The following is a 10,795-nucleotide window of genomic DNA, read 5'->3' on the forward strand; positions in this document are numbered from 1 at the left end:
TAAAGAGGGTAATCTTGAAAACTACGCAAAAAAACGGTTATTCGAATTCTCTGATCCAAATAAAGATATTAATCGTCGCAGAAAATGCTTTGAAATAATGGCTCTTTCTTCTAAAAGAACGGCTTAGAAATAGGACTTTGCCTGGCCAAATTTGTTGTTATTTAATAGTTCTGCATGGAATAGAATCCTGCAGCACATGAGTAGTAGACTTCTGGTGGGGATTCCTACTCCTATAGGGCACAAGTTTAGTTACCCAGTTCATCCTTTTGGGACTCTTTGGAAGACAATTTGTTTTTTTACTTAATAAATGTTATTTTATTTTGATCTAGGTATATATTATTTCATTCCCTGTCATGGATCCCCTTAAATGTGGATCAAAATTGTGTTCTGAGTGTTACAATTTCGATGTCCTTACACATTGTAGTCTCGGTTCATTATGAATGGAAATAGGAATTTGTTTGCACCCTGTTGAGTAAACAGCACATTTTCTATTACCATTAATAACCGAGAGAACATGTGTAGACACCGAATTTTGTGTACCCGAAGTATTTTGTACCTTTAAAAATTTAAAATTCCCGCTTCTAACTAGCCGATAATCTAGATACCTGTTTTTACCGTCAAAGCTTCCCGTTACTGACGGTCAGCCGGTTGTAGCGCAACACGGTTCCAAGTTTTAACATTATACCGCCACCTCTCTTATTTTACTTTCTCTATGACAGGTATTAGAAATATGAAATTATTTTAACTCGTCCGATCAATGGGAAACGTGGTTAAAATAAGGTTAAATTGAATTCATAGGTTAATTTCATTTAACAAAGTCAACTTAGCAATTCAAGCATAATATCCAGCCGCGTTGTTCTGAAAGTTAAAAAAGGACAAAACTGACGTAACCGACCCTTATTTTATTTTCACTATGTCCTCCACGTTTTGCACATGCTCAGAACTTCTTGGCCGAAAACTCGAAATTTTAGTGCCGTCAGTCGCCGGTCAGCCAGTTGCAGCCCTACCTGCATAACGCGGTAACAAGGACGTCCATATGATTGCCACCTCTCTTATTTTTTTTTTATTTTACTTACTCTATGATATGAACTGTGAATATGAACTTGCGTGACTCCGCCTCAATTCGGAACCATAGATAAAGACTGAAAGACAGATCACAGAGGTTATCTCTGATCTGTGGAAAGACACAAGTTTTTACATAACCCCGATATTACAGCTGTTTGACGTTTAGTGTGCCAAGTGCCGTCGACCAATGAAAAGCCGGGACCAGATCAGGCAATTAACCGCTCGTCTTGTCTCTGTCTCTGTTGTCTTCATCTATGGTTTTAGGTTATAAAAATGAAAATAACTTCGGACTGTGGGGTTTCGTCTTGATTTTCATTATTTCTGTAATAATAAAACATCTTTCTAATAAGCTGCCGACAACAAATACCTTCATTAATTCAACTTAATATATAATTGATATAATGTCTTATTTTGTCGGGTGGAAATATGGAGTCCTAGTTGGAGGATTCGTAGGTACCATTTTATTGGCTACATATCCCATTATAATCAGTCCAATGATCAATCCTGACAAATGGAGTATGAACTTTTAAAAGTTTTATGTATATTTATTTAATAAAATGTATTTGTGTTTACAGAACGGATTCAAGAGGACACGAGAAAGAATATTAAGCAAGAAGATATACAGCCAGGAAGTAAGTACGTTTATAAATTATAAACCATGTTCGCAATATTAAATCATATTTTCCTAGGCATCAAAAATTTAGGAGCGCATAAAATCTTCTTCATGTGTCGTTTCGATTCCGGAGGTTGGCTATCATCATTACTATTTTGATTCTGAAAACTGCAGCCCTAAATAGAAAAGCTCACGTGACATTTTAAACTATTTTCTCATATTCCTAAGCTATGACATTCTTTTCGCTCCGATAGATCTTTTCCCCAGGATTCTCCCTTAGATTATGAGTCGTAGAATCTCATATTTTGGACATCTCATGATGTGGCCTAAATATTTAAATTTTATTTTTGTTTTCATTTCCAGTAGAATCTCTGTATTTCCAGTAGGATCTCTCTATATCTTCATTCTTCTAAAAACCTCAACGTTGGTCGCATGTTCCGTCCATGATGTTCTCAACATGCTACAGTATGCCCACATCTGATTTTTATTCGCAATACACGTTGAGGGTCCAAGGTTACACACCGTACAACCGGGAACACGTAAAATTTGAGCATCCGAGTTCTGAGGTCCAGGCTCAGATCGCGGCTGCAGAGCAACTTTTTAATCTTCACATAGACACGGGCCTTTTCAATGGGAATCATTATTTCTGCGCAGTCGATGCTTGTACCTAGATAATTATACCTCTCGGCTCTTTCCAGCCTTTCGCCTTCCACATGCAGATGTTTATTTGGTGACAATCATAAAGTGAAATTCAGCTTATTTTGAAGGTCTTGTACGTTTTTGGCTAAAAGTCCTGTATCGTCAGCGTAACGCAAGCTGTTCAGTGGGATGCCGTTAACACATATTCCACCGTCTTCTCTTTTGAGGACTTTGGTGAAGATTTCTTCTAAATGGATGTTGAAGAGGAGTGATGAGAGAATGCACCCCTGTCTGATCTCAACAGCTTTCGTTAGTTCGGATTAGATGCGATCGGACACACTTTGGTTTAGATCAAAGCACGCCGCGTAGACGGCTTCCTTTGTTCCAACTTCCTTTCTAAAGCCGAACTGGATATTTCCTATACCTTCCTCTTGTTTCTTGTAAATCTTACGATGACTTGGAGAAAGATCTTTGAGTGTCGCTCATGACCCTAGTCGTACGGTGTTCTTTGTATTTTTTGGCATTATGCATTATGCTTGAGAAACGTTGATTGAAGCCATTCTTGTGGTATTATTGCCGTCTCATAGATCCTATTGACTAGAGAGCAAGGGCGTGCAATTAAATTTGATAGAAGGAAAGCAATTTATAAAATCTTACCTATTTATAATGCAATTGGATTCTTCTATCATTTTCGCAGACTCGTCTAATGTCATTTGAGAAACGGGGATGCTGCGAGATTTTCCTAACACGATTGATTTCAATTGCCAAAAGGAAAACACTAGAAGCACGATCTTGTCCGGTCGAGTTTCGCAAGTAAATCTTTAGCCATTTTAGCGTTGAAAAACTACATTCTACGGAGGCGTTAGTAGCTGGACTTATCACACACTAACTCATATAATTTCACTACCACCCCTACCATTTTTTTCAGAAATGTTAATAACTTACTGGCATTATTTTTTCTCTCAATTTCTTGAGTCTCATACAAAGCAGTAAGTTTCCAACGTGACAAAATCATATCAAAATATTGTCCATAATGACGAATCAAAGATTTTAATTGTTTTTCCGGAAAATATGATTCTTTGAACGTAATAAAATTACACAATTCGAGAAAGTCTAGATCATCAAAATTCTTGAACTTGTTCTCCATTTTATACAGTAAATCCAAAATTATCCAACATCACCAGTGCGTATTCGTTTTCTTTTTGGCTCAAAACTTCTGCATCATATTACTCCAGCATTTTTCAGCCATTTCTTTTTTTATCAATAGAATTTTTAAATTCGAGAATTGTTTTTACACATAACCCAATATAATTAATAATAATAAATTGAATACGTTATCGGAGAGCGGAAATATATCCAAAAAAACAAGGATGAAAAAATTAACGTTAAAATTATTCTTTAAACTGTCTAAAAATCCTCTGGAGCTATTTATAGTTTCTGTATCCCAATTGGCACTATTCTCGAAAACACTTTCAAATAGTTCAATTAAAGAATCGCGATATTCGGACATTGTCAATACTAGCCTTCCGTTGTAATTCCATCGCAAAATAGCAACTTTCTGTCTTCTCTTCACGATTGTATCCAAAGCTTGTGTACGTTTAGTCCATTTTGAAAAGAAAGCAGCCATCCCACTCAAAGTTGTTAAAAACCTTACCTTTCTTGTTTTGCATTACCGATTGAGACAAAATTAAGTTTAATTTGTGGACAAAATAGTGTATAAATATCGCACTGGGATGCGTTTCTCGGACTTTCACTTGTAGCTCCCCTAAATGCCCAGCTATTATCGGAGCCCTGTCTTTATTCATTTTATGAATCAAGCTTTATCAATTAATTTGCCATCAGCATTTATATTTTTTTAAACTTGACATAAAATCTTATACCGTGCGTCTGCCGTTCTATGTTCTATAACATTGATAAAACTTGAAAATCTTTCATGCATCGCCGTCAACATCTACAAATCATACTGTAGCAGAGCTGAATCGTGTCTGTATGACTTCCTCGTTTATTTCGTTTGAAACATCAGTCGAAATAGCAGAAATTAAATAATTCTGAATTCGATTTTGTGTACCTTGAAACACGCCAGTGTTGCAAATGTGCTTTCAAACAAGGGTCATATTTCGATACTAGCGAAACCAGATCTACATAATTGACTCTATTTGCTGATGAATTTGATTCGTCGTGACCTCTAAATCCAAGTTCATGTAGGCTATGAAAGCACACAACGTGAATAAGCCTTTTCAGCACGTCTCGATTTTTAGCAACTAATTCATTATGTTGCTCATGGTTCACTTGTAACGATTTATCCAAAGAATGTTCAATTCGTGTTTTCTCGAATTGAACTCTCATGCAAGTCTTTATTTTAGAAGTAAAATTGTTCGTCTCATGCTTCGCTGCAGCTTTATTTATTATTATGTTGTGGTTGATTAGTGACCGTGATGATAATCAGTAATTTATTATGTTCGATTTTTCAATAAAACTCTGAGAACTGAACCGTTTGTCCAACAAGAAACACGCCACACATTTACACAACTGTGCAGTCTTAACACTTAACTCATCACTTTTCGAAAAATCAGTCGAAGATGCCAACCAAGGTTGGAGAATTCCAAGGAAGGAGAATGCGTACTTAATCCACACAACTGCTTATTCAGCCGTTAAGGGCTCGTAACTTGACTTGTAGATTTTTTCATTTCACCCTGGAAATTTCTTATGTTAACCATATATTATTTTCTTTTCTTGATGCTCTCGAGGTTGTAGGAGTTATGCTATACATTGTTTATTCTTTCTTCTGATTGCGACCTTTGGAAATATTGGAGCCGTATTGCCATGCCTATTTTGTGATGGAGCCCCGACCTTTTTAGTTAGGATATTGCAGTTTATTATGAAATGAATAAGAAAATTATGATTTTTCTAAAGGAAGTGATGCTTCCATGAAGCGCACGCCCCTGCTGGCGAGGTTGGTTATAGCATCTAAATGTCGCTCTAAATCAGCTTACATACTTACACCTGCAGGCAAGTTGTCAGAGCCAGGGGCTTTATATTTTTGGCTGATGTTAATGCTGTTTGGACTTCTTCTTTTAAGATAGATGAGCCAGTGTCATTGTTGTCGTTGGTAGTTATTACTTGAGAAGGATTTGATGTATTCTTCCCATAGGGTCAATTGGTTTTCAATATCCAGCGCACCCCACGAGAATGCGTTACAATCTAAATCTACCAATCAAATCTGGAGGTTTAAATCTCTTTAGTCTTTATTAGTATTTCAGGTTGGCTGTTCATCATTAGTTCTCAATTGGTTTGGATGTACACTTTGTCTTTGTATTTGGCGCTAAATGTACTGATTTCCTCTTTGACTGTTGGGATGTTAAGATCTTTTCGGATAATCTCATTTGGGGAAAACCATGGTGCATTCACCATATTTCTTAGCATCTTTGCTTGTAATCTCTCCAAAATTGCTATATTTGAATTGGATGCTGAACCCCACAGTTGAATTCCGTATGTTCAGACGGGTTTAATTATTGTTTTATAAATAAGTAGTTTATTTTCTAGTAAAAGTTTCGATCTTTTACCTATCAGCCAGTACATTTTCTGATATTGTAGGTTGAGTTGCTTCCTTAGAAGATAACTCACGGTCTCTGTTTGTGGAACCTGTTTGCTATTCAAGGTTATTGGAGGACATGTTCCATATCGCAGTGTGAATGTCACATGGGCAGTCTTCGGCTCGGTTGCCTTTATTCTCCATGTCTTTAGCCAGTTTTCAATTTTTGTCAGGTTTATTTGTAGTAGTTCTGAAGCTATTATAGAATTTGTATGTGATGTCATGATACCAGTGTCATCCGCAAATGTGGCTGTCGCATTTTGCTCCATTGTTGGCAGATCTGAGGTGTACAGGAGATATAGAATCGGCCCCAAAACACTACCCTGAGGCACTCCTGCTTTACTGAACATATTCCTGTGTACTCATCTTGAGATTTTACGAAAAAGTGTCTATTGCTAATGGAGGTTTTAATTAGTTGGTATAAGTCCTAAGGAAACATCTTTTTTATTTTGTATAGCAATCCAGGGTACCAGACCTTATCAAATGCCTGCGATATATGAATACTGCAGAACAATATTTTTTCTCTTCAAAATCTTGACTAGTTTTCTTGACTATTCTATGGACCTGCTCTAGGGGCGAGTGCTTTTCTCTAAAAACAAATTGATGGTCGGGTATTAGTTTTTTTGTTTGAATAATTTCCTTCAGCCGCTTCGTTATTAGTTTTTCGAATACCTTTGATATTACCGGAAGCAAGCTTATTGGTTTATAAGAAGTCACTTCTTCTGGGTTTTTTTCCTGGTTTTGGTAACATGAGCACTTGCGCCACCTTCCATTAAAGAGGAAAGTAACTAAGTCGTAATATAGCATTAAAAAGAATTGTAATTAACTTGATTGTTTTGATAGGTAGTTCTAGCATAACTTTACCGGTTATTAAATCATAGCCTGGGGGTTTTTTGGGATTAAGTTCTTTCAAAATAACCGTCATTACTTCTTTTGTTTTGAGTATTTTCATAGCGAGGTCCATTTAATGTGGTGCTTCTAGGAAATTGGTAATTTTACTTTCCTCGTCGTTTGTTATTTCTGAGATTAAATACTTTTTCAAGATGTACCGCAAAGATGTTTGCCTTTTCACTATCTGTTTTGGTCCATTTTCCCTGTTCTATTCTGATTGGCGGGGTGTGAGTTTGCGGCCGGTTCATTCTTCGCGTTGCCTTCCATAATGAATACTCTGTAGTCTCTGTTGCAGTTAGACTTTCCAGATGTTCTTGTATTGCTCCATTTTTTTTATCGTTTAGTAGGTCTTTTATAGCTTTGTTGAACGTCGCTTTGTCGTGTGGAGATCTTGTTATTTGCCAGTTATTTCGTAATTTACGCTTTTCTGCAATTTTGTATTTAACTGTTCTCGAGCAGGACTTGATTTTTCTTCCTGTCTCAAATTTTGGGGTAGGTTCCCAGGCAACTTGTTGCATCGTTATGTTAATTCGTTCGTTCAGTATGTTTCTGAATTCGTTCCAGTTGGTTTTATTATTACAAAGTCATGGAGGTTTTTGTTTTCTAGTTACGTGAGCTGAATGTCACTACTACAGGGGAGTGGTCAGATGATAGATCCAGGCACGATTCAGCTTTTATATTATTTATTGGTATTCCTCTGGTTACACAGAAGACTATCAGATCAGGAATTTATCTGCGGTCTAACTATTGTTAGCGTTACTTCCACCATTTGATATTTTGAAATTATAGCGAGAAATTAAAAATTAAGCCGCTTTTTATAACGACACTTTTATTTTCAGACATGAAAGTGTGGACAGACCCCTTTGATAGAAAGAAAAGTACAGATGAGGCTAAGTAGTGTATTTTGTATATAGTTAACCGTAATTTGTACATATGTTTTATGGTAGTGTATATGTAGTAATAAACATGTTGACTAATTAGCCAATCTTTTGGAATTCTTCTTCTGTTTGAATACCCGTCTTTTGAAATTTTACACTTTTAAAGCAAAACTGTTTAGCTGTTTTGCTTTAAAAGTGTTGTGCAAAGCTGTTAGAGTACTTGAAAATAATGTTTAACAATAAAAATTAAAGTTTCTAGAGTTAAATTTTAATTATTATTGGTATAATTTAATTTTTATAATAAACACTTTAAATGAGCATCAGTCTTATTTAAAATAAAGTTATTGCCAACTTTAACGTAGTTGCCAAAATAAATACTCAAGCATATAGTTATTATTTGTTACTATGGAAACAATGATGTATGCTTATACTATTTTCCGTGGCTAACTGCAAGCAACTAAATTGAAAAAGTATAAATTGATCGCAGACACTTTATTTTCGAAAAAAACCTACGGATGTGATATATCACAGAAATCGTAATAAAATGCTCTATTCAGTAATGCAATAATCAAGGTTGGTTGCCATTAAAAAAAAACGCAAATTTGTGTCATGTCAAAAATTACAGTTATTTTGGAGAAATGTATTATGCTATTTTGTTTGGAATTCAGTTTCCTACAAGTTTTCTATTTAATGTTTTCGTGTCAAATTAATATCAACGGAACTAGGAGTAATCTAAAAATTGACCATAAATAAGTTTTTCCCAAATATCTCTTGACAGCTGTCAAATTTTAGAAAAATAAAATTGGTTTCGAATAGAGCATTCAAAACTACAATTATTTGTCCATTTAACCTTTATCGTAACTGCTATAGTTTCGAAGATCCCTGTACTATTCATCGAAAAAAACTAACCCTGTATAGCAAACTAGAGTTATTTTCGGACCTAGAATTCGTCGCTAAAATAATGTCCCATCCTCATGAAACACATTGTATAGGTGCACTAGTAGGTTTTGATTGGTTATAATATCGTTTAAAGAAGCACGACCTGAATTATTATTAACGAGGGATAAATCCTATTTAATATTACTTTTCGTGCAAGTTATATTTCACTGAACAGGAATGAAATTACGATATGTACAAAGGAAATCATTCTAATCAAAAATGGAAAGAAGGAAGCAGGGGGGTGTACACACTGAAGAAAATCCAATCAAATGATAATGTTTTTACATCTTTTTCAATTCGTCTCTTTTGATTGGGTTAATCAAAAACGCATTTTAAGTTTGAACCTTGTTTATTTTTTGTTCATATACTCACTCGTAATGGGCTTATTAATATTTTTCATATTATTCAATTTGTGTCTACCGATTAAAATCTGTCGTCATCATCATCAACGTCCAGAAAGACTTCGAAACCCTCAGAATGGCAAATACCCTCTGCACTAAATGCATATTTGTGGAACGTACCATCGAAACACAAAGCTAAAACAGATTGGAAGTAAGTATTGAAATATATCACCTTGATAAAATAGTCTAAATTCCCCTATAAACCATTAGACTGATTTTTTAGAAAATACAATAATTCTTTTATTTGAACAACTTACCATAAATTGTGTTATTTGGACCAAAAGCACAAACACAGGCCGACTCTGCAGAGACAGTAAAATTCGTTAACGCCCATTGAGAATCGCCATATTTTCCTAAAGTTCCTATAAATGCCGTTGGAATTCTGCGAATAAGAAAATACACATTTATATTATGGGAAAATTGCAATATTGCAGTACATTAGAAAACTATACTTACGCAGAGAGTCTCTTGTTTAAATTTGTGTCTTTAATAGCAAATATATGAACTGTTCCTTTATCACTTGAGCAACATAGGAAGTCAGAGTTAGTACTAAAGTTGATGCTGAAATCGGATTTTCATAATTGATTATTGCGCAACATAGTTTTTGTACATTATGCTCTCACTACTAGTGGAACATTAATACAACTAATTTAATTATTGTGTGAAAATGTTGTGACATACGAGGGTCGTTTGATAAGTCAGTGACTTTTTGAACTTTCCGCGCAGTAACTTTAACTTGAATTCAACACTACTCCCGTCAACTGTTCGTCTGCTAGTAGATTGCTGTGAAATTTTGAGCCCGCTATATGCCATTTAGAGCCATTTCACACGGGCCACTCTGCAGCGCTTCTCAATGGCGCATCTGAGAAGCGCGTTTTGAAGGTACATTGATTTACATGGAGCTATTCACACGGGCGCGACTAAAACCGGACCAGCGATTTAGCAGCTCTTCTCTGGCGTTTAGCGGTTGACTACCGCCGAGAAACGCGTCAAGAAGCAGCGCCACTGATAGCGGCGATTCATTGGTTCAAATGCTGGCGTTCTCAAGAGCCACTTCAGTCTGCTTCATGTTAACGTGCGCTCCTCAGCAGTGCCACCGAGAAGCGCTGCAGAGCGACTGTCATGAATTAGGCTACGAACTGCTACCCCACCAAGCATATTCTCCAGATTTAGCCCCCTGCGCCTATTTCCTGTTTCCATTCCTGAAAAAATGGCTAGGCGGTAAGAGATTTGCGTCCAATGAAGAGGTTATCATTGAAACCGCAATCGAAGGGATAAAAAATTGGACCGAAAAAATAAGACGCTGGACTAAGCGTATCGAGCTAAAAGGAGATTATGTTGAGATGTAAAACGTTTTTTGGCCGAAAAAAAATTATTTCATTCAAAACGTCACTTACTTCTCAAACGACGCTCGTAGTTTGTTCTACGAAGTATAATTGAAAAATAATAGAAAATTTACATTTTCTAATTAGATATGTATTTATAGAGTGTTTTGTTACGTTAAGTATGTAGCTAGAGTTGAGGAGGTGATTATCTGAGCGATTTTAAGAAGAACAGTTTATCTGAGGTACTGTACGGAAAGCATATACCCGGTGTTCCCGTGCAGGTTGAGCGACCCATCAGGCGCGTCCCCAGGTGGCGGATAGGGGGAAGTCTGGTCAGATACGCCTGACCAGTTAGCGACGGCCATAAGTGAAAGTCGTGGAATAAAACCCACGGATCTGGATCGAAAGCCGTCGCCGCGGACCAGCTCGTGGCACAAACCGCAAACCGCCTG

At 36.3% G+C, this 10,795-nt stretch overlaps 2 protein-coding genes and 1 long non-coding RNA gene across 5 annotated transcripts in view; 1 reads left to right on the plus strand and 2 right to left on the minus strand.

Moving 5' to 3' along the window:
* On the minus strand, positions 1-1,149 carry LOC125503989. The gene is made up of 2 exons (XR_007281226.1): positions 1,077-1,149; positions 1-1,007 (listed from the first exon to the last, which is right to left on the minus strand). It is a non-coding gene; the product is annotated as an uncharacterized LOC125503989 (long non-coding RNA).
* A 2-nt stretch (positions 1,150-1,151) lies between these two features.
* Positions 1,152-7,780, plus strand: LOC109533110 (small integral membrane protein 20). 2 transcript variants are annotated; one of them, XM_048665234.1, is made up of 4 exons: positions 1,152-1,275; positions 1,330-1,581; positions 1,641-1,697; positions 7,640-7,780. In XM_048665234.1, exons 2-4 carry the CDS (start codon positions 1,467-1,469, stop codon positions 7,696-7,698), a joined length of 231 nt encoding a protein of 76 aa, XP_048521191.1. In that variant the 5' UTR covers positions 1,152-1,275; positions 1,330-1,466; the 3' UTR covers positions 7,699-7,780. The 2 variants fall into 2 exon arrangements, with proteins under 2 accessions (XP_048521191.1, XP_048521189.1); XM_048665232.1 differs by having other exon boundaries at positions 1,270-1,581.
* A 1,167-nt stretch (positions 7,781-8,947) lies between these two features.
* LOC109533468 (WD repeat domain phosphoinositide-interacting protein 4) overlaps positions 8,948-10,795 on the minus strand; it is a 10,576-nt gene continuing 8,728 nt past the window's right edge. For both annotated transcript variants that reach the window (XM_048670140.1, XM_048670141.1), the window contains 3 exons: positions 9,475-9,579; positions 9,276-9,400; positions 8,948-9,153 (listed from right to left, as the gene is read on the minus strand). In XM_048670140.1, the coding sequence (XP_048526097.1) occupies positions 9,041-9,153; positions 9,276-9,400; positions 9,475-9,579 (343 nt within the window). In that variant the 3' untranslated portion in view covers positions 8,948-9,040. The remainder of the gene's footprint in view (positions 9,154-9,275; positions 9,401-9,474; positions 9,580-10,795) is intronic.

Source organism: Dendroctonus ponderosae, unplaced genomic scaffold, assembly GCF_020466585.1.
Source record: "Dendroctonus ponderosae isolate FM_Combo_2020 unplaced genomic scaffold, Dpon_F_20191213v2 Dpon_F_20191213_1, whole genome shotgun sequence".
NCBI lineage: Eukaryota > Metazoa > Arthropoda > Insecta > Coleoptera > Curculionidae > Dendroctonus > Dendroctonus ponderosae.

Bases quoted from the DNA above. Each gene is read 5' to 3' on its own strand.
- LOC109533110 (XM_048665234.1), top strand. From the start codon at position 1,467: ATGTCTTATTTTGTCGGGTGGAAATATGGAGTCCTAGTTGGAGGATTC. The intron at 1,582-1,640 runs GTATGAACTTTT...TTGTGTTTACAG, and splicing joins GATCAATCCTGACAAATGGA to AACGGATTCAAGAGGACACG. The intron at 1,698-7,639 runs GTAAGTACGTTT...TTTTATTTTCAG, and splicing joins AGAAGATATACAGCCAGGAA to ACATGAAAGTGTGGACAGAC.